This window comes from Hibiscus syriacus, unplaced genomic scaffold (genome assembly GCF_006381635.1).
Source record: "Hibiscus syriacus cultivar Baekdansim isolate YM2019G1 unplaced genomic scaffold, ASM638163v2 tig00111027_pilon, whole genome shotgun sequence".
Classification (NCBI taxonomy): domain Eukaryota; kingdom Viridiplantae; phylum Streptophyta; class Magnoliopsida; order Malvales; family Malvaceae; genus Hibiscus; species Hibiscus syriacus.
Genome location: NW_024062960.1, coordinates 4856052 through 4881291, shown reverse-complemented (window position 1 = coordinate 4881291; position 25240 = coordinate 4856052). Strand labels below are relative to the sequence as shown.

At 33.5% G+C, this 25240-nt stretch overlaps 1 protein-coding gene across 1 annotated transcript; it reads right to left on the bottom strand.

The window, feature by feature from the left end:
* Window positions 1-10439: 10439 nt before the first annotated feature.
* Window positions 10440-12652, bottom strand: LOC120150848 (expansin-A6-like). The gene is made up of 3 exons (XM_039163463.1): window positions 12487-12652; window positions 12064-12382; window positions 10440-11150 (listed from the first exon to the last, which is right to left on the bottom strand). The coding sequence occupies exons 1-3, from the start codon at window positions 12650-12652 to the stop codon at window positions 10841-10843; spliced, it is 795 nt and encodes a 264-aa protein (XP_039019394.1). The 3' UTR covers window positions 10440-10840.
* Between the last annotated feature and the right edge of the window lie 12588 nt (window positions 12653-25240).

The window sequence follows — 25240 nt, the reverse complement described above, 5'->3', positions numbered from 1 at the left end:
TATAGTTGAGTGATCATTGTGAACAATAACTTTAGTTCCTATTAAGTATGGTCTAAACTTATCAAATGCAAATACCACGACAAGTAATTCCTTCTCGGTGGTTATATAATTCATTTGTTCCTCATTAAAGGTACGACTAGCATAATATATAATATGAAAAAGTTTACCTTGGCATTTCCCCAAAATAGCTCGAATGGCATAATCACTTACGTTACACATCAACTCAAATGGTGATGTTCAATTGAGAGGAACTACAATAGGCACTGAGACCAATCGTTGCTTTAGCTTAGTAAATGTGCCTAGTCAAAACTTGTCGAACACAAAGGGATGGCTTTGTTAAAGCAAGATACATAAGGGCTTAGAGATTTTGGAGAAATCCTTGATGAATCTTCTATAAAAGCCAGTGTGTCCAAGAAAACTCCTGATGCCTTTGGAAGAGGTAGGTGGTGGCAATTTCTCAATCACTTCAATTTTAGCTTTATCCACCTCAATGCCCTTGTGTGATATCTTGTGCCCTAATACAATTCCTTCAGTCACTACGAAGTGACATTTTTTCTAGTTCAAAACCAAATCAGCATCCTTGCATATTTTAAGAACTTTTTCCAAATTGACAATGCATCGCTCGAAGTCATCTCCAGAATTGGAGAAATCATCCATGAATATCTCAAGGAAGTCCTCAACCACATTAGAAAAAATGGCTTGCATGCAATGCTGAAAAGTTGTCGGGGCATTACAGAGTCCAAAATACATCCTCTTAAAGGCAAAATTGTCATAGGGACAAGTGAATGTGGTCTTCTCCTGGTCCTTTAGTGAGATGGAAATTTGATTGTACCCAAAATATTCATCTAAGAAGCAGTAGAGAAAAATTGTCATTCTTTGTAGCTTTGTTGATGTAACACCTATGACCCGTATACTAATATTAAAGCAGGTTATAGATGTCACATGTGTAATTAAAACATTTTCCAAATCAAAAATGATTAAAAATTTATTTTCTTCAAATTATAACTGATAATATAAAAATATTAAATCAAATAAAATTGTCGCATAATATTTAAAACATATATTAATATCAAATACATTCTTTTATAATAATAATACTGATTTATGTTATCCATAGTGAAATAGAGTAAAACAATTTAGTTTAGCCATTACAAACCATTTCCAAAATAGTTCAACATAGTAACTAGGACATTGATAAGTACATGCCACTGATTAAGTCAAAATCACATCAAAGGATGTCTTACTGATATCGTAATATACTCCTCGATGCTTGGTGTTGCTCATTACTCTTTTCTCCTACTCCCGTTTCTTACCTACATGTGAAAATCATCACACGCTAAGTATATACTTAGAGAGGCAATTAAAATAATAAACAGTGCAATATAACTCATGCATGAAATTAAATGTCATTTTCTAATGCCATAAGATCATCTTACGTGCATGTCCAATATTTTACCATAATCAAAATGACATGATATAAATATAATCATTTTTACTAATAACTATAGCCCAAAATTATTAATCAACGAGGAACTCGATATAGGAGTCAAATATTGCACGATAGTGATGAGGTCGAGCCTTGCTCACTTAATAATGCACTGCAGTGCTGAGGTCGGGCCTTTCCCACCTAACTTGTACTATGTGTCTTCAGTAGACACTCTAGTACTACTTAAATTTGTAGCTCCTAGACTCTATCGCATGCCATTAATACCACTAAACTTCAATAACATACTTGGGCATCTAGTCATGAATTAAATCATCCATGGCAACGTATATCCATATAATTAGCGATTGGACAGTTCATACCCGAAATAACATTCATGGTAAAATATCATATTAATCAATGATCAATGCATTATGATTTCACACTTTGACGTATCAAGGTCATGTTGATGTTATGAATAATGACATAATATCATGTTGATATAAACAAGGTAGACTCATCGCAAGTCTTCATAATGATTTATAAAACACTATGTACAATATCATGCATGTATTGCACTCACCTTGGCACTTTATAATTTTCAAAAGATTTGCCTCACTATGCTCCCAACTTAATCCCTTTTATACTCGATTTGTTCCGATCACAAAATCAATCACTATCTGTACAAAATCATAAATTGATATCGATACATATGTTAGTATTGTACTAAAATACATTTCCGAAACAAAATCCATAATTATACTTGAAACTTATTCTCTACCAAAATACTTCAACTCTTATTAATACTTTTAATATTGGCACCAAATTTCCCAATTTAGAAAAAATGGTCCTTCACTATTTTATCTCTTAAATTTTAAATAACAAAATTCCAGCATTGAAATTATTATCAACTAAGTACTTTTACAAAGGCACAATTACATTTAAGCACCACAACTATACGAATATTGCATAAAAATCACCAAACTTCCAAAATAATCAAATTTCACATCCTAACACTCATTTAAATTCCCAAACAGTAATTTCTAGCATAATACACCAACTATTAAACAATTACACAACAATTCACAACTTTTCCAAAATTATCAATTTGGTCCCCCAACTTTTCAAAAATTATAGAATGGTCCCTAATTTTTTCTAAGCTTGTAGAATACTTCATAAATTATTTCCAGCCCTTACATAATTTTTCAATAATTTTTCTCATTCAAGCAAGCTTTGGTCGAATGTTCTAAAGGTCTAAAACTAAGGTTTCCATGATTTTGCTCGATTTTGGTTCGATTCGAGCTTGAAATCAACTTCCATCCAACCTTACAACATCTATACATTCAAATCCCTAAACTAATTTCATCAAAACACAAATCTATCCAACTTTATAATTTTGTTGAATCTTAAAGAACAATTTCAAGGAAGATTGAACATGTTTTAATCATCACACAAGCTTGAAAATAAATCTACAACCTCAAAAACATCAAGATTCATCATCAATTCCATAACTCCAAATGTGAAAACAAACCCTATAATTTGGTATCTTTGAAATCAAGAAAGATTAGCGAGCATAAATGATACCAAAAGGTAGCTTTTCTCGTATAGAACAATTTTCTATTTCACGACATAACCCGAAATCTAAAGGAAATTGCTCAAAATGGAAAATAATTTTTTTCTCACATTAGGAGGGGTTCATGGCAATGGAAAAGAAGATGAATAAGTTGGCATGGAATTTCAGATTTATTTTATGGTAATTTACCTTTAATTTAAGCTTTAATGAATATTAAAATCATTTAATTGGGAAAAGACCAATTTACCCATAATGAAACTTCATATTTACCATCAAACCAAGCCACCTCAACCTTATCATCTTCTAATAGCCAAAGATGAACAAATAAATTCACACTTTACTGATTTGCCTTTGAGTTTTTCCAAAAATTATAATCTTGCCACTTTAATCCAACGGTCTAGATTTAACATGGAATTAAATCCTCAAATCCAATGCTTTATATTATTTTCCAACATTTTAAAATGTTGAAATAATATTTTTAGGTTTAATTTATCATCATTCAATTTTTCTAAAATTTATATCGATCTGATTTACGAATTTTTTTTCTCAAACTTTATTGTTTTATAACTTTTAATACAAAATCCGAATGACCGAATGAAAATTCTGATTCCCACAGAAACATCATTCTTGAGGTAAACTATTTATTTACGGGGTCGTATTGCAGCTTTTTAAAATTACTCTTTTAGTCCTTGAATGTTTCCAAATTTTATACTTTGGTCATTTAACTTTCAAAATTTGTATTTTGGTCACTATTCAAAATTTGGGGTATTACAATTGAGCTTACGATAGTCCATGCATATCAGTGACAATGCGTGTGGGCAATAGCTCATTATCTTCATAAGTCACCACAGTCATGCCACCTTTCTTGGGCACACACTAGACATGGCTCACCTATGAGCTATTAGATATGAGGTAAATTACTCCAACGTCAAGTCATTTAAGTATTTATTTCATCACCATTTTCTTCATAAATGGGTTGAGTCTTCGTTGTGGTTCTATCGATTTGTCATGTCATTCTTCTAGCAGGATCTTATGCATGAAAATTGTGGGACTAATCCTCTTCAAATCAGCCATAGTCCATCCAAGTGCTTTTTTATGCTGCGATATAACACTTAACAAACTTTGCTCGTAGTAGTAGTAAGGCTAGAGGAAATAATCACAGGCAAAGTATTATCACTACCCAAGTAAACATATTTAAGATGCCCTAGTAAAGGCTTTAGCTCTAAGGTATGTGCATACAATAATGATGGCTTAGGAGGAATAAATTCATCAAAATCAAGGGGTTCAAAGTGCATACATGATCTAACTAGTATTAAGCTAGATTGCTCAACCCCAATGGGTAATTTGTCATGCTTCTCTATGTTTTCATCATCAATAGGCCATTCGTAATATGCTAGCTAAATGAAATTGCTTTGGCAATGTTATTTGGTTTCTTCTTCAATCAATGAATTGATTTAAAAAATGCCTTGAAATTCTTTAGAATCATCAGCATATTTGAGAGTACGAAAAACATTGATAGTCACGCACTGGTCGATAACTTTCATGGTCAATTTACCTTTTTCACAATCAATCAGAATACAACCAGTGGCTAGGAAAAGCCTACCCAGTATGATAAGTGCCTTGGCATCAACTTCACAATCAAGAATAAGAAAGTCGACTGGGAACAAAAATTTGTCCACCTTTACTATGACATTCCCGACTCTCCCTTCTGATCTAACATGGGATCGGTCGACAAGTTGTAAAATTACAAAGGTGGTTCTGCCATTTCCCATACCAAGCTTGAAGAATATAGATTTTGGCATTAAGTTCACAATTAAACCAAGATCGCATAGTGTATTTCCAACATAATTAGCTACTATAGAACACAGAATAATAAAACTGCCCGGATTATTTTGCTTTGGTGGCAACTTTCTCAATGCGGAACAATATTATTTTGTCTTGGCACTTGTCTCATACTTCTCAACTTTCCTCTTCTTGGTACAAATTTCTTTAAGAAATTTGGCATAAGTCGGCATTTGTTCAATGGCTTCCAAGAGAGGTACCTTAATGTGGAGCTGATCAAGAATGTCCATAAACTTTTTGAACTGAACTTCATCACTATGTTTCTTCAATCTTTGCGGGAAGGGCGGTGGGGGTCTTACTACCTCAACTGCGGGTGTAGGAATTGTTTTTACCTTGGCATTGAAATTTTGTGCTTCGACAGGTTCACTAGTAGAACCCTCATCTTTGTCCTCCTCGATAATGATATCATCATGTAATTTAGGTTCAGCTTGTTCAGAGGTGGGGGTAGAATCACCATGTTGCTTTCCCCAACCTTTACTTGTTGATTAATCTGAGTTCCACTCCGAAGATTCAATACATTGCATTGTTCTTTTCCAAGAGATTTAGTGACTTCAATGTCACTCGGTAATCATCCTTGCTGACGCTCTTGCAATGCTACAGTAATATGACCAACTTGACCTTGCAAAGTTTTTAGAGACAAGCTATGGCTTTGAAGTGAGGCTCATTGACTATGAAGCAAAGCTCCTTGATTTTCAATTAAAGTAGAATGGTATTGCAACATTGTCTTCATGGTAGATATGAAATCTTGAATCGTGGCCTCTAAAGAACTAATGTTTGTTGAAGATGAGGCTCCCTTGTTAACATTATGTCATGGTATAGTGTTTTGGTAGCCTTAAGATTCAGTAAAATTTTACTGACGAGTAAGTTGATTAGCATTAGGGGCTCCTTAATTACCCCATGAAAAATTAGGATGTTGGCGCTATCCTGCATAATAGGTGTTAGAATAGGGATTATTATTGCTTCAATTGAAATTACCTACAAAATTGATGGACTCATGATTGGTTAGGCATTTGCTCTTGTGATGATTATAATTTCCTTGGCATAACAGACATGTGGAACTAGTTGTCTTTACTTCTCTTACCTTATTAGAGTGTTGTAAGTTTTTCAACATATTAGTGATAGCTGAGAGTTGAGCAGACACATAGTCCTTGGTATCTAACTCAAATTCCCCAGGTGTTTTTCTCTCAGTGATTTATCAAGCAATGTCCCATTCACTGAGGCATCAAGTATCATTCTCGTGGGTGTATTGACTCCATTATAAAACATAACTACTTGAGTCTAGTCTTGAAAACCATGATTAGAACATTTACGAAGTAAAATATTCTAACGATCCCAATATTCATTCATGGATTTTTCATCACCTTGGCAAAAGGATGCTATGTCATTCCTTAGCTGAGTGTTCATGTTTAGCGGGTTATAGCGCAATAGAAAGCTTTTACAAAGATCAGCCCATGATTCCATTGAACCAGATGGAACACCACTAAACCAATCCCTTGCTCAGTCACGCAAAGAGTATGTAAATAGCTTTAATTTTAACACATCCTCATGCACTCCTTGTTGGCGAAAAGAATCAAAAACCTAAAAAAAGTTACAAATATGCTGCCTGACATCTTCAGTTGACATGCCCCCAAATTTCCCTATAGAATTCAACATATAGAACATGAATGATTTGAGCTCAAAATAGGTTACTTGAATTTTGGGTACCACAATTCTAGGATTCAAATCATCTAGCATTGGATTCAAATGAACACAAATAGCACAAGGCCTATTAGCATGCCCAACATTGTTGAATGCCTCGTCATTCTGATTACCTTCTTCTTGACCAATGCCCTAGTTCCCAATTTGATACATATGTTCTCAAGCGCGTTGAGAACGTCTCCTTTGCTAAAAAGTCTTTCAATTTCAAGTTCAATTGATTCTAATGGATCGTCATAATATCTTCTAGGCATACACCAAATAAGCCTAAAAAAGAATAAAGTCAAATAGCAAGTAAAATATACAAAAATAAAGAAGGAAAATAAAATGCTATTGCAAACTAATTAATTTCACATTGCCAATCTCCGACAATGGAGCCAAAAACTTGTTGCGTGTTGTGAGTACTATAAAATTATACGCAAATGATGTGCAAGTATACACAATCAAACAAGTAATATAATGATGAGTGAGTATCGTCTCCACAGGGATTGGTGGAAATTATGATGTTTAACCACAACACTACACTAATTTTTCTAAGTACATAAATGATATATACATTGATGATGCTTCGGCGATGAAAATATGAGAGTGAAGGGAATGATGGTCAGGGAATGTTATTGAGTGAATAATGTTGTGGCAAAAGAACAATGTATAATGATGAAAATGATGAAAATGTTGAGGCAATGTAAAATGGTAAAAACACAAAATAAATGAATAACTTGATAATCCTCACACGAGAAACTACTTCAGAAATGAATGGTAGGAGACTTTTAAGGAGCTGAAAACTTATCTCTTTAGATGATCTAGTCTTTTAATGTTTTATTTGTTCAACAGAGTTTACTAAAAGTGTTCTCTCTATCTCTAGTCATAAGAACATGACAGAGGAGAATGTCACGATATCTCCTCTCAGTCTCAACTATGGCATCATACACTATTGATGATGCACTACCCTTATTAGTCGTAGAAATCCTAGCTTAGTCTTTCTCAAGAACTAAGGTATTCTGCTATAGTGATTAACTATACCACATTGCTTATGTTAATCTTACTTAAGTTTCTCTTGAACACTTAAGAATTAATGACTAGATTTCTCTCGAACATCTAGTCTTCATCTAAGAAATAGACACTCTCATGCTTCCTATAATCTTAGAAGATGAAGCACACATAAACAAATAAGTAAAAGAAAAAGATAGACATTCATCAACCATTAAAAAAAGTTTTCAAGCATCTTTCAAATGAACCCCACAAAATATAGCTTAGTTTATGGTGGGGCTCGAATAAACCATGGAGAATATCCAATCATTCATTCAACCAAACAACCCAAATAAGTTTTCAAGCTTTAACAATGGAGCAAAGGTTGGAAAAGAAGACACTAGGTGTTCATGGCCGACGCTTCCCTTGAGATCACCATGAACGACTATAGCGTGAGCTCCTCTCAAACGCTACGCCACTTCCTTGAGCTTCAACACCAAAAGAAATGGAGAAAGAAGACCGATAAAAATTTTTGAAAAAGATAATGAATTTCAAGTTTGTGTAACAATCCCCCTTTCTCTTTTGTGATGTCCATTAATAATAAAAAAATCTAATGGTATTATTGGGAATTTTTCACTCAAAATACCTATTAGACCCCCAAAGTAATTCCTTGTACATGAAGTCTATCTCCACAGGTGTCAATGGACTCCATTCAGGCGGTTATCAGTAACAAACACATGCTTTGACATTTGTCCTATTGTGAAAATATATTTTTGTCCTTTTCTGCTTCAGGAACACGTGATGCCGCGACATTCTTCTCAGCTCACCCTATGCTCCTTGTTTCCTGCACATCACTAACCAACCACTCATTTCCCATCATATATCACCTTAGCAAAGTAAAAATAACACAACCACCACAAAAAATCTACATGCAACTATATGAATCTAAAATGACCTATATGAACCCTTAGACAAACAATAACTTAAGTGAAAAAGGCCTTAAAAGTAGCTTTTTATGGAGTTATCAAGTATCAATTTAATATGTGAAAAACAACTTAATAAATATTGAAAAATAACAACATAAAGTCACATGTTCAATGTTATGATAATTTTCTTGTTAATATAGAATGTTAGTGTAGTCATATTATAATATTTATTTTAAGTAGGGTATTTTTCTAGTTTTCTCTCTTATTTTTAGTTCCACCGTTAGAGTTTTTTCATCTTTGTAATCAATGACAACATTAGTTTTAATATTGGTCGTTGACCGTTGATATTCATTATTTTATTATATTGTATCTTTATTTTTTTCTTGTTTTTAATTTTTAATTTTTTCTTGTTTATTTGATTATGTTTCTATATAAATGTTGTTTATAAAAATGCTTCACAAACATTTTAATCAGCTGTCTTATTTCAATCGGTAGAGCGTGTGACTTTTAACCATGTGGTCGTGGGTTCGATTCTCACAGACATCTTAACCTTTTATTCTAATAGCATTATGATAAACATGGCTTAAAATTTATTAAAGAAAAAATAGGTAGTACAATTTTTCAGGAAAAAAAAATCTTAGATATAAGACATGCCATACTTCAAGAAGCACATAGTAACCATGCCATTATGCGCACGTTATAAAGGTAATACAATTATTAAAGATTTGAAAGAGTTGTACTATCAACATGGGTTAAAGCGTGATGTAAAAGATCTCATGAAAAAATGTTGGACATTCCAGTAAATTCGTGTCGAACATCAATTCCCTTTTGATTTATTGTTATCCCATTTAGATTTCTTAGTGAAAAAAATATGTATGGGTAATAATGGATCATTTCACTAAGCTAGCATACATTTTACTAATTTGGACCGATGACTATTCAAAGACTAGTTAAGTTGTGCATATTTGATATTGTAAGGTTGCATAGATTACTTTTATCAATATCCTAGTTTTACATCATATTTCTAGAAGGTTAGTATGAGGCACTAGGTATTGAATTGAATATCACTTATCAATTGTAATTTTAGATCAAATCTATTCGTGTCTATCTTTTATTTGAATTTATTTTATTAGGTTTCTATATAAATATAGTTTATACAAATGCTTCACAAATATATCAATTAGCCATCTTAGCTTAGTTGGTAGATTGTGTGGCTTTTAACCATTTGATTGGTTCGATTTTCAAAGATGATCTGACTTTTTATTCTATTAGTACATGATAAACATTACTTAAAATCTATTAAAAGAAAATAGAGTACCAATTTGTACTTGAAAAATAACTTCATAAATATTGAAAAATAACAACATAAAGTCGCATGTTCGATAATTTCTTCTTAATATAGTCATATTATAATATTTATTTTAAGTAAGGTATTTTTCTAGTTTTCTTTTTCTTTTTCATCTTTCATTTGTTATCATTCTAATCTTTCTTGCTTTAGATCATCGTATTGGATTTCGATACTTGATTTACGTTCGTGGATAATTTTCTAACGTGTCTCGATTCTGATTTACATTTTGTCGATTGTCTTTTAATAGCTTAATCTCCTTTTATAATATATTTACCGATACGATCAAATATGTTTGTATCTAATTTTTATTTGAATTTATTTGATTATATTTCTATATAAATGTAGTAAATACAAATGCTTTACAAATTTTTCATTCAGCTGTCTTATGTCAATTTATAAAGTGCACTACTTTTAATTACGTGGTCGTGTGTCCGATTCCCACAGACGGTGTTTTTTTTCATTTTGGGTTAGAGGAACATACTTAGCACTTGTTGCCTGTGAAGCCCATGATAAATCTGACAGGTCCATTTTACCCTCGATTTCATTTTTAAATTCAATTTGGCCCACCCAAAATAATTCAAAAGTTAAGTTATATGAAATCACTATATATCAAATGATAAAACTTAAGATTGCGTTTTGATTTTCCTTTGAAATATATCGTTATCCAAGGACTAAAACAAAGACCATTTTATAGCAGTAAAAATTGAATTACTATATGACCATGAGCTGAGGGCTACATGTTTTCTTTAATTTGCAGCCGCTTCAGCTTACAACTTTTTTACCATCAACTGGACCTTTTTTAACTATTACAATCCACACCGAAAACAAAAACACTTAAGCAAAGATTAATTCCAGAAAAGAAAATTACCCACACAACTTCACTTGGTGACTTTCCTATCTATTCTTTCTTTTAGGCAAGTAAATTCCACCCAAAAGCACATTTTTACTTTTACCCACCACTTCAAATTTTCCCGAGAAAATTAAGGAAAATTGAAGGGCCAGAAACAAAAGGGAACTATACTCATATATGTTTAAATAGGGGGAGACGAACAGTGTTGTGTGTTTCAAACGCGGAAATTCTTTCCGGTGAAGGTCTGTCCGAACTGCCAATTAGCGGGTACCAGGTTCCAGGAGGTGGAGGTCCGTCCGTCACTGCCGGTGACCCTAAACGAGAGCTTCTGTCCTACCAAAATGGAGTTTGACTGCCAGTTCTGACCCCAGTTACGACTCATGCTCAACCAATCGGTGTTGGTTCCCTTGATGCTCAACTTCACGATATCCCCTGCACCCGCGACGTTGGTCACTAAAACCAAGTTGAAGTAACGGAACCCGTTGATCGTGAATCTGATTCCGCCTTGCTTCTGGCAGGCCACTCTGTAAAAAAAAATAAAAAGGAAGGGCAATTATGTGAATTCAAAAAAAATAAAAAGGAAATCCTTCTTTTGCGCAATTGATGATATGAGAGAACAGTTACTGCGCGTGGGATGTCGTGAAGTTTGTCGTTTTAAGGATGTCTGATTTTCAGGGAAAATCTTTAGTGAGTCGTAAATTTACGGTACTACCCTGACAAACTTTTTACTTTCGAGAACCGAGAGGTACTCACTTTAAGGGATAAGGGTGTTTGGGTCCTTTCTCGGCTCAGCCGCTGGTTGTCTAAATTTGGTTAAACGACAATAAATTCTGGGTTGATTCTCAAAATCTCAACAGACACCGACATTATGAGCTCATAAAGGACTATTTTTCTGGGTATATTATATATTTAGGTTATAAATTATTATTTTTATTTTAGTTTAGTACTTAATTTTCTTTTTTTCAAAATCATGTCTAATATTTATTTTAAGTTTTAACTTAATATAATGCCATTCAAAACTTGGTGTCGATAATGTGAAACTTATATTAGACGACGCGTGGAATATTAAAAAAGGGAAAATCATTTCATGTAATTGCTATTGCTAAGCTTTTAACAGCGAAAAAAATTAGCTAATAATTTTTTAACAGCGAAAATCAAATTAAAATTAAAATTAAATATTAGGTATATTTTGAAAATATAAAGTTTAAGTAATAAAACAGAATAAAAATACTAATTTAGATACTAAATGTGTAATTTACCCTTTTTATAATTTGATAATATATTGTAAAAAAACACTGTTTGGTTCCTGAGAAAACTCCAGCAGAAAACGCATTAAATGCATACAAACACGGTATAAAAAATTCCATTTTTACCCAGATGTAAGAATTAACGGCTCAAAGAAAAAAAACAGATTTAAGGGAATTTTAGCTGCCTTACCTTCGGAAGGAAACGGGTACAATACCGGCACGGTACTCGGCGATCTGGAGGAACATAGGCATGGCAAGGTCGAAGTGAGGGCGAGGAGGATTGCACCAGCCGCCATTATCATTGGGGAGAGCGAAATTAGGAGGGCAAAAGTTAGTGGCAGTGATGAAAATGGAAGGGTTTCCTGGTTTACACCATCTCGGGTCGTCCGTGCACTTAATCTCGAAGCAAGCACCGCAGCTGAGCCCATTGTTGAACAGCGCAGTGCTTAATGCTGCTGTGTTCACGCCATAGCCTTGGCTGTACAGATTCCCATATCCACATGCACCGCCTGAACAAAAACGGAAAATCATTTACACATTTTAACATATTGGGTTTTCTTTTTACTGTTTTTGTAAACTAAAAACAGAGCAGAAACTCAGAACAAATGAATACCCATCGTTCCAGAAGCATCACTGCCACCATAGAAAGTAGCATGGGCAGACTCCCAAGGTCCACCAGTGTAAACTCCAGGGATTTTTGCATTCGCCATAGAAAAAAAGCACATCAATGAAGCCAAAAAGAACATTCTCAAGGGAGAAGTAGAAAAAGCAGCAGCCATTGTTGCTTTTTTTTCCCTTTTTTTCCAGGAGGTGATTTGTTAATTTGGGGACGAATAGAAAGCGGGAAGAAGGTGGGGGTACTTATTGAGGAGTTGGAAGGGCCGAAGAGTGGGGGCCCATATTAAATTATTACTCTATATGTAAATATAATTAATGCAGTCCATTCTTCTCATAAATCCAATTTTGTCTCCATAAATTTGAGTAAATATAAAATATTAGCTCTTTAAAGGCTTTTAATCTTTTTGTTAGTAAAAATTCATATGATCGTGTATATATATATATATATATATATATATATATATATATATATATATATATATATATATATATATATATATATATATATATATATATATATATATATATATATATATAATGTTCGAACTTAAAACTTTAAAATATAACAATAAATTTTCAATCATTAAAATTATTTAATTTATTTATAAATAAATCTATTTTTTTAAATAAATTATTTATTTATTATTTATAGTACATGTTTAGTTTTGTTCCTAATTCTAAGACTCCGAATTTGGAAGACCATGTGGTTCACACATGGGCAGTTCTTGTTTATTTTTCCCTTAGTCAAAGAGTTGTGCAAAAATTGAAGACCTAATTGCCATAATTTGAATTGTTGCACATGCATCCTTGAACTAAGATACTACTAGAAGGATTGGATTTTTTATTTCACATTTAAATCGAGTTTCTTAAATATTTATTTATTTATTTTATATTAGATATTATAAAAACTATGCATGAGACTCTCTCAAATTGATTTGTTATATTCATAATATCGATATTTAAATATAAATATTATTCAAGAGATTTAGTACTTAGTCATGCTTGGCCAACAATTAATTGGTGATTTTTTAGGGTAAATTAACGTTTAATTGTTATATTTTTGGGTTTTTATTGAGTAAAATTTATTGAGTTCAACCGAAATAAGATTAAGAGTTAAACTTATTTGGAACTTGCAATAAACACTATTTTTAAGGATTTTTCGTTCTATACTGTATCCTCTAAGGTTCAATAAAGTTAGATAATTTTTTAATAATAATAAATAAGTATTTTAAAAGATTCTTCAATAATTTAAAATAAGCTAAAAATAACTTTTAACAATTAAAATATTTTTACTTTAGTTAAATTTAAAATTATTAATTAAGTTATTTATTATTTTTTAAGTTTTCTCAAAATTAAAATAAAATCATTGTACATATATAAGACTGACTCGATTCTTATCGATTTTAGTATATTAACCTTAACTAGGCTTTTACAAATTCAATCAGATATTATAATTTATAAATAAGATTCTCATGATTTTTCTAAATATTAAATTTAATTATTTTGAAATATCAAAATTTTTTAGACATTAATTTCATATTAAACCTTTTGAGTTATTAATGTCATATTCATAATAAGGTTCAATTGCTTGATAATAAATTCGTTGTTTTTGTATTGATAATTCCTAGTTGAATGAATAACAAGGACGATGATTTTTATCCTTTGGGTTTTCGAGGGTTGGTTCTCTTTCATTATTTTTTATTTATTAATATTTAATACATATTTAATCACTATTTATAAGCTGATTTTTACATTTAATTCATGTGTCCTACACATTTGAATGGTGATAATTAATATATTAGTTATTAATGGAATAAAAATAATAGATTATATCTTGACTCGTGTTTGTTTATAATAATTTGTATATAATTCATTGGTCAATTAATTCGACACAGGTACTATAAAATTTTATTATGGAAGTGATTAAGTCATGGGTTGAGCAAGATATGGTTTTAGACCACCTCGATTTCGATATATTTCATTAAAAACTTGACTCGATATGAATTTATGAAGGTATCACTCACCTCGAACATACCTAATATTTTAGGTGAAAACTTAACCTATGATGTATGTGCGTCGTGTCTCATTTCGACTTTCAGATCAAAGCACATATTTTTCATCTGCATCATCCTTCGAATCATCTCCCTTTTCCCCTAAAGTATGCCAACACCGCATGTCCTTTGCTCACTACACTTAAACCAAACACGATCGTAGAACTCCTCCTCCTCAAATCGCATTTTCGCAACTCAAACCCTCTTTGGTCCTCATTGTTTTTCCTTCCTCAGATTTACTTACTAGCAAACCCTTTATCCTTCACCTTTCGCAATTCACCGCCCTTCAAACGTGAAGCTTCCCTTCATGTCGCATTCTACCTCTATTCCTCTCCATAATCACACCACTCTTTAACTTGTTAGGCCTAACTCTCTAGCCCTTCTCTTAAATCTCTATTTGTCAAGAACCTCACCACGAATCATTGTCGATCGAGAAATAGAGAAGAAGAAACATAAAGGTAAGTGAAAAGGAAAGTAAAAAAAATAAAATAAATAGAGAGAAAAGTGAGAGAATGACAACAAATGGATAAATGAAATAAGGGAAAAAGAAATCCAAATACACAATGACATTTTTATAAATATATTAAATAATGTATATAAATATTTTAGGTTGGATCTAGTATTTTTAATCTTCAACGAGACTCTAACTGTTCCATGAAGAAAACTCGACCTAACCTGAATTCGAATTTTAAAAAAGAAACTCGATCCTATAAGGTATGGTCGAAACCCGTTAGATTCATGTTATTTGACTATCCCTAAGAGTAATCCTCCTAATCTATTTTTTTCATTCACATCATCAAGATGTAAGCATATGACATTGTTTAAGGGATCTAGCATCTTATCCTACTAGACAAACTAGATCATAAACCATCATCAAGATTTTTCGCATTGATAAAGACACCGAGTTTTTTAACTATGAGTGTGACTAGTTGTTTTCTTCTCTAGGAATTGTTCACCAAACTTCTTGTGTCAAAACACCTCAACAGAATGTTATTACCAAAAGAAAACATAGGTATATTTTAAAAGTTGCTTGGACTTTTAGATTTCATTCTAAGGCTCCGATTAAATTTTGCTGAGAGTGTGTTCTTGTTGCTTGCTATATCATAAATCGGCTGCCTACCTTTTTTTTAAAAAAAATCCTCATTTGAAATTTTATATCACAAGCCTCCAAATTTATCTCGTCTATGTATTCAATTGTTTGTGTTATGCTACTAAGCCAAGGATAGAGAAAATTTTGTTTCTAGAGCCATACCCTCTATTTTTTGCGGTTATCTAAGTACTCAAAAGGGTTACATCTTATTGTTGCGGAAGACGACTATCGGATAGAGCAAAATTGCAACTAATAATTTGAGAAAATAAAAATGAAGATAAAAGAGACACAAAATTTACTTGGAAATCCCCTAAATAATATAGGGTAAAAACCACGGGCAACGGTAGAAAAATTTCACTATGAGAAAATAGGAATTACAACTTCTCTCGATCTACCAAGGAGAAAACAATAATCCTCTCTTGATAAAAAGGAGAAAACAACTCTCAAGAAAACTCTCTAAATTCTCTAGTATTGGGAGAAAGCTAGAATGATTTGGGATGGTTTTGAAGCTAAATGAGCTAGGGTATATATAGTTGAAGCTTAAGGACTAATCTTATAAATACCCTAATTTACAATGACTAATTTTGTCATTTACCCATTACATAATTTCAACCAAATTAGCTTTATTTTTCCACACTTTCGGTGCTTTTCCACCGAAAATAGCCCAATATTATTGAATGGCCAAGTTGGCCAAACCTTTGATTTTTTCAACAATCTTCCACTTGAAGATTTGATTGGAACAATCATATCTTCACACCATTCTTTCTACCTTGTACCATCATGTTGCTTACGTTTCTGACAGGCCATAAGAAGATCGACACCAAGTAAATTTATCAACGTTGATCGCCTTCGTCATGAAATCTGTTATGTTGTCTTTAGTATGGATCTTCTGCATATCTACCGTCGCTTCTTCCACCTTTTCACGAATGAAGTGGTACTGAACTCGTATGTGTTTTGTCATTGAATGAAATGCTAGATTCCTTGCTAGATCCAAGGCACTTTGACTATCACAAAACAGAGAGACATACTCTTGATTGTGCCCAAACTCCTCCAATATCATCTTCAACCATATTGCTTCTTTACTGGCTTGTGTAGCTGCTACATATTCTGCTTCTGTTGTGGATATAACCATAATTGACTGCAATTTTGAAACCCAGCTTACAGCTTCACCAACAACTTTGAACACATATCATATTCTAGATTTGCTTTTATCCAAATCCCCTGCATAGTCAGAATCTACATACCCATTGATAAGTAAGTTTGATCCTCCTTAATATAATGCAACATTTAAGGTTCCTTTGATGTATTTCAGGATCCTCTTTACTGTATTCCAATGCTATTTGCCTGGATTCGCCATGTACCGACTAACCACTCCCACTGCTTGTGCAATGTCTGGTCTTGTGCATATCATAGTGAACATTAAACTTCCCACTGCTGATGCATACAGTACTCGATTCATCTTCGTCCTCTCTTCTTCACTGCTAGGACTCATACTAGAGGATAATTTGAAGTTAATAGGAAGAGGGGTAGAAATTGGCTTACAATCTTGCATGTTGAATCGTGACAAGATCTTCTTCAAGTAATTCTTTTGTGAAAGCCAAATCTTCCTATTACTTCTGTCTCGGTGAATTTGCATCCCTAGAATCTTGTTTGCTGATCCCAAGTCCTTCATTTCAAATTCCTTAGCCAGTTGTGCCTTCAATTCTTCAATATGATCTTTGTTGGGTCCTGCAACCAACATGTCATCCACATACAACAACAATATAACAAAATCGTTATCATCAGACCTCTTGAAATAAGCACAAGGGTATGCATTAAGTCTGTTATATCAAAGGCACATAATGAATGAATCAAATCTCTTATACCAACACCTCGGCGCATGCTTTAGATCGTACAGAGATTTGTTCAACCTGCAAACCAAGTTCTTATTTTCTTTTTTTTCAAAACCTTCAGGCTGGAGCATATAAATCTCTTCTTCAAGATTTCCATGAAGAAAAGCTATTTTAACATCTAGCTGCTCTAGATGTAAGTTCAATGTAGCACACATTCCCAATACTACTCGAACTGTTGTTAGTCGAACCACAGGAGAAAAGATTTCATTGAAATCAATACATTCTTTTTGAGCATATCCTTTGACCACCAGTCTTGCACGATACCTCTCAATTTGATCGTCACCATTTCGCTTGATTTTGAAGACCCATTTGTTACCAATTGGCTTCCTTCCTTATGGTAGTGACACAAGGTCCCATGTATTATTTTTATGAAATGCTTCAATTTCTTCTTACATCACCATCATCCACAGGGAAGAATCTGAGTTGTTTATTACCTTCTGGTATGTTGATGGCTCACCGTCCTCTGTTAAAAGACGGTATGCAACATTTCCTTCTATAACATAATCTGAGTGCTAATTGAGACGTCTTCTCACACGATCTGATTGACGAGTTGTTGGAGCTTCAAAACTCTCTGGTTCTTGTTCATCATGTGCTGGTTCTGCTTCAGAAGAATCTCCTTGTTCAACCTCATTTTCCATATGTATCTGTGTAGTCTTTGACTTTTCAGTGCTATCATCGTCTTCTTTTCTTTGTAGTTTATCTTCTACAAAGATAACATCCCTGCTAATGATCACTTTGTGAGCAGTGGGACCCCACAAGTGATACCCCTTTACACCATCAGCATATCCCAAGAATTTGCATTTCCTGATTTTGGATCCAGCTTTGAAATTTTTTGGGAGTTGTACATCACGTACACAATACTTCCAAATACATGGAGGTTTGAATAATCAACTGGTTTACCAGTCTACATCTCCATTGGTGTCTTCAACTCTATTGCAGTTGATGGAGCTCGATTCACCAAATAACAGGCCATATTGACTGCTTCTACCCAGAATGGTTTTTTTAGGCCTGCATCCCTCAACATTGCTCTTGTTATTTCTAACAAGGTTCTGTTCATCTGCTCTGCCACTCCATTTTGTTGAGGAGTGTTCGCCACTATGAACTGTCTTTTGATTCCTTCTTTCCTGCAAAAGTCATCAAATTCTTCACTTATGTATTTTCCTCTATTATCTGTTCTGAAACACTTGATCTTATTTCCATAATCAAGTTCTACACGTGCTTTGAAGTTTTTGAAAGTTGAAAACACATCTGACTTCTTCTTAATAGGGTATACCCAACATCTCCTGGAGTAGTCATCAATAAATGAGACAAATTATTTTGCTCCGCCTAGGGATGTAACTGGTGCTTGCCATACGTCAGAGTGAACTAATTCTAGAACACTTTTGCCTCTAGAATTTGATGTGTTGATTTCAACCGGTGCTGCATACTTGTTATGCAATGCTCACACAAAATAAGTGATACCTTTGTTAAGCCTGGAAGTAGCTTTTGCTCCACAAGGACTTTCATTCATTATTCTAACATGTGTCCAAGTTTTTGATGCCATAGCATTGCAGAATCTGAACTACATGAGGCAACAAAGGCTTCTGCTTCTAGCAAAGTCTCTCCCTTCAGCATGTACAAGTTTGATGCTATCTTTTCTCCTTTCATCACCACAAGCGCTCCGCGGAACACCTTCATGATTCCTTTATGTGTTTCAATATTGCTTGCATTATTATCCAACAATCCGTAGAATAATAAATTTTTCTTCAGGCCTTTAACGTGTCGCACATCTTGAATAACTTTAATTGTTCCATCATACATCTTCAATTTGATGGTTCCCATGTCAATGATCTCTAAGGCATGATCATTGCAACTGTACACAGATCCTCCTGAGACAGGTTCATAATGATGGAACTATTCTCTTCTTGAGGTCATGTGATATGTTTCTCCCAAATCAATGAGCCATATCTCTTTTTACCTTCCATGGTGGTTGACGCTTCACAACATATAGCATCTCTATCATCTGAAGTGTTTGCGGTATTTCCTTGTGGATTGGTGTTTTTATTTAGACTCCAACAATCCTTCTTCAAACCCTTCTTTCCAAAGTTATAGCACTTTAAATTCTTCTTGCTTCTCGACTTTGATCTACCATGTTTGTGACTGTTGCTTTATCACGTTCTGTTGATCTCCCTCTCATCGTTGTCAACGCTTCTGCTTGTTCCAGATTTACTTGTCTGTCTTCCTTGTTCTTGCGCCGATTTTCTTCTTGTAGAACAGCAGCTGCAACGTCATCGAAGACTAGACTGGTGACATTACTGTTTGTCAAGTTGATGATGAGTTGATCATATGAATCCGGTAGACTTTGAAGTAGAAATTCAGCATGTTCTTGTTCTCCTATTTTACAATTTAATGATGTAAGCTGATAAAATAAAGTGTTCAGTGTATTTAAGTACTCCGTCACTGAAGTAGATTCTGGCATACGGAGAGTGTACAATTTTCTCTTAAGGAAAACTTTATTGTGCAGCGATGTGGCCTGGTACAGTTTGGTGAGATGATCTCATATCTCCTTAGTTGCCTTATTCTCCTCGATGCTTGACAATACTTCATCTGCTAATGCTAGATGAAAGTTTTTCATAGCATTCCCATCTATTTCGATCCATTTGTTGTTTTCTGTGAAATCTACCGGTCTTTCACTGATAACTTTTAGACACCCATCTTTCCTCAGGATGGCCTTCATCTTCAATTTCCACAATGAGAAATTTCTCCCATTGAAATTTTCAATATCAAATTTCGTTGCCATAACTTCTATTACAGATATCTCCCACTATTTCACTATCGTGAATAGTTCTCTAAAATCTTCAAAGAATGGGTAATACCTTCTTACTTTCTTATGTTGGAGGATCCACCTTTTGGTGGCAACCACAAAGAAAATAAGCAGATATTACACACTCAAATCTGGCTCGGATACCAATTGTTGCAGATATCGGATAGAGAAAAATTGCAACTAATAATTTGAGAAAATAAAAATGAAGATAAAATAGACAAAATTTACGTGGAAACCCCCTAAATAATATAGGGTAAAAACCACGGGCAACGATAGAAGAATTTCATTATGAGAAAATATGAATTACAACTTCTCTCGATCTATCAAGGAGAAAACAATAATTCTCTCTTGATAAAAAGGAGAAAACAACTCTCAATAAAACTCTCTAAATTCTCTAGTATTGGGAGAAAGCTAGAATGATTTGGGATGGTTTTGAAGCTAAATGAGCTAGGGTATTTATAGTTGAAGCTTAAGGACTAATCTTATAAATACCTTAAATTGCAATGACTAAATTTGCCGTTTACCCATTACATAATTTCAACCAAATTAGCTGTAGTTTTTTCACACTTTCAGTTCTTTTCCACCGAAAATAGCCCACAATTGTTGAATGGCCAAGTTGGCCACTTGGCCAAACCTTTGATTTTTTCAACACTTATTTGATCTTAAGAAGAAAAAAAACCTTCGTTGTAAATCGAGATGTTATCTTTCATGAGATTGTCTTTCCTTTTCATTTAACCCTCACGAAGTATTCTTGTTTTTTTCCTTCTCAGCCATTTGTACTACACTCTAAATTCCTTGTTCTTTCCTCCCCTGTATCTTGTTCTCTCACAACTGATTTCCCTTTGCTGGATTCTTCTAGTTCTCCTAATGATTTAGCATGTATATCTCCTTATATTGGTAGTCCTGATGTTGATGTTGTTATCCCTTAACTTCCACAAATAATTGTTGGTCCTCCCTTACCTATATCCACTTTGGATCGATCTCTTTTCGATCTTCTTCTAGAATATCTAAACCTCTTATTTGGTTGAATGATTATGTTCTTTCCTTCCATTCCATGTCATTTCCATGTTAGTATTATATTTCAAAACTATTTCTTACTCACATTTGTCTAACTGTGCCCAATCATACATTTTTTTTTCATTTCTCAAACTCTTGAGCCTCGAACATACACAGAAGATTTTAAAAGTAATCCTAATTGGGTGGAGGCTATGACAAAAGAGATTCAGGCTCTGGAATTGAATAACACGTGGTCTATTGCTCTTTTGCCTCTTGGTAAGACTTGTATTGGCTGTAAGTGAGTTTTTAAGATTAAGTACAAGGCGTCTGGTTGAGTGGAACATTTCAAAGCATGCTTAGTGACTAAGGGTTATAATCAAAGAAAACGTGTTGATTTTGAGGAAACCTTCTCTCCAATTGCTAAGATCACCATGGTTCGTTTTATCTTGGCTATTGCTTCTCAGTTTGACTGGCCATTATGACAAATGGATGTGCACAATGCCTTTTTGCAAGGGGGCTTGCTTGAAAAGGTTTATATTCAGTTACCAGAAGATTTTTGTAGTTAAGGGAAAATATGGTGTGTAGAATACAAAAATCATTTTATAGTTTTAAGCAATCATCAAGACAATGAAATACGAAGTTAACCGAGGCTTTACTTTCGGCTAGTTTAATTCAAAGCAAGTTTGATTATTTGTTTATAAAGAAACAGGGGTCAAGAATAATAGTATTTTTAGCTTATATGAATGATATATTAATCACATGAAATGATGATGGAATGATTAGGGAACTAAATAGAGTATTACATGAAAATTTTAAAATGAAAGATTTGGGGGGGTTAAAATATTTCCTGGGTTTGAGGTAACAAATACCTTTTAATTTGACATATTCAACGAATAATTATCCTATTATTATTCAAATTAAAAATATATTTTAATTTGTAATACTCAAGAGGAGCATGAATTTAATTTAAATATTAAATCTATCAATGAAATGCACTCTTTTTCCAACAATATCAACACAAATATACCCTTGAGTTTATCTAAGATTCGAGCATGGAAGAAGTGAGATCAACATTAACACCTCTGGAACATATAGTAGGCTTACTACTGTTAAATATAATAAGCTTGGTTAACAAGTGGAAGATATATACCTGCAAGTTGACAAGTCAGATTATGAAAGACTCATTGGAAGGTAGTTGTATTTAACACATACAAGACCAAACATTGCTTTCCCGATACAACGTTCATTTGAGTCGGTTTATGTATCAACCCAAGAAGGAGAACATGGAAGTTTCCTTGAGAGTTGTGAGATAAGAAAAATCCTGGTTTGGGAATTCTCCTAAAGGCTTCCAACAATTCTGAGTTAAATGCCAGTTGTGATTTGGACTGGACAACCTGTCTTATGACCAGAAAGTCAATAACTAGTTATTGATCAAGTTAGGTGAATCATTAGTCTCACGGAAATAAAAAACATAATAAAATTGCTAAATCTTCTTCAAAGCTTAATATAGGAGCATGATGATGACAACATCATAAATTATTTATGTAAAAGGATTGCTAAATGAAACCTGGCGTTGGGGGCAGCCTACTACCCTACCTCCCCCTTACCCCATTGCATATGGGAATTGGGTTTTGTTGTTGTTGTTGTTGTTTGCTAAATGAGTTAGAGGTGAAAAAGAGTCAATCGACTAAATTTCTTAGTGACAACAAAATAGCACTCCAAATAACAACAAACCCGATATTCTATGGGAGGGTAAAACATATAGAGATTGATTATCATTTTGTTAGAGAAAAAATTCAACAAGACTTGATACAAACTGAATATGTAGCCTCGTCGGAACAATTGATAAATATCTTAACAAAGGCCTTAGGAACAACACAACATGAGTATTTGATGTCCAAGCTTGGGGTTAAAGATGTTTTTTTTACCCCTTCCAACTTAAGGAGTGTTATGAGGGTAAGAAGTTATAAGTTAGGTTGTTAGGAAGTTCGGAATTTTTTGTATTGTTAAATGGTCAGATTATATTATATAAGTGTATCTGTACATATTACTCAGAATGAATGAAGCATTATTTCATTCATATTGTTTCATACTTGATTTCTTAATTGTTACATTATTAATTCTATTATATTAGTGTCGTAGCTTCACTAGCATCTCCAAAAATATTATTTCAGAACCAAACACCTTTGGTGGTGCGAACTGTCGTCATCAAAAATATGGCTCGCATACTCTATTCTGCAATCAAATCTTCCTCATCACCCACTGGTTTGACAATTAATTAACAAATAAGACAACTAAATCTGTTTAGTCATTCTCAACTGATATTATATGACATTATACATGACACCAAGAGCATATAGTCTCTAAAGAATTTCACTATGTTTCCTTAGAATAGGTAACAGATTTAGATTTACATTTCTTTCTCCCCCCTCCTTCATTTTGGCTATAGATCGAATATTCGATCTAGTTACTATTATCAATAACTTTTCATACAAATCAAAAAGGAATAAGCTATCATATATGTCTACAACCACCTTCTCTCTTGTTGTACATAAATATATATATATATATATATATAACGAACAGGGGCGAATGCACTTGTCCCCTAGGGGGTAAGTGCATACCCATTATTTTGGATAAATTCTTAAATATAGTTCAATATATTAAGGTTGGCTACTTCATCATTTTCATCATCAGTGATGTCCTCATCACTCAAGTAGCAACAAAAGTCTTTTTCGTTGGCTTGCTTAATCCATTCTTCTTCAATCGGGGGCAATCATACTTCACATATCCAGTCTTTGGCAATTGTAGCACATGATGGGATCTTTTTCTTTCTCTGATTCATGCTTCACATCTTTCATTTTTGAAGACATGAACTTCTTGAATTTCATGAAAAGCATGGTCATCTCTTCATCTTCATTCACCTCTTCACTAGAGTCTTATTCATATTCATTGGTGGACTAAAAAGCAATGCCAAACATTATTTTTCTTCTTCTCATTCTTTTCCTCTTCTTCTTCTTTTCTTTGAAGTCTCATCTAATGAGTAAGAAAGGATCCAATGAGTTCATCAAGAGTAAGTATTTCCAAATCCTTTGTTTCTTCAATGGAAGTTCTCTTTTATTCCCAAGACATTGGTAAGGAGGAGAACATATATCTCATTACTTCTTCATTGAATATTCCTCCCCCAAATTCTAGAGCCTGTTGATGATGGGAATAAATCGATCGATCATTATCTTTATGTCTTCATCGGGCTTCATCTTGAAGTTTTCATTGTTGAGAGTGAAAATGCCAACTTTAGACTTCTTTACTTGGCTTGTTCCTTCATGAGCCTTCTCCAACTTGTCCCAAACTTCTTTAGCATTTGAACATGATGAAACTCTACTATATTTATCTAGTCCAAGTGCACAAAAGAGGATATGCATGGCTTTATCATTGTGTTGGGCTAACTTTCTATCTTCATTTGTCCACTCTGGCTTATTTCTTTGAAGAGTGGGTGAACCATCAATGATTACGTCCCAAACTGAATAATTGGTAGCTTGAATAAGCAACATCATCCTATTTTTCCAATAAAAGTAATTTGCACCATTAAAATAAGGAGGGCTGGAGATAGGTTGAGAGTCTTCAACAAAGTAGGAACTGAAAGTTGAGACCATATTTTGAAGTTAATGTAAAAAATTTCAAGAACTTTTCAAGGATCATCTCAAGAGGTTGTTAAACCTTCAAATGAGGCAAGCTCTAATACTAATTGTTAGCATCATCGATCAACCAAAAAACGTCAAGAGGGGGTGAATTGGCCTTTTAAAGAATTTGGTGGAGGCAATCGTCAAATAAAATTTTTACATAATGATTTAGGGTGATTCGACTTCTCTACCAAGTAGACATCCACTACCTTAGCATCCACACTAAGGATTTCTCAA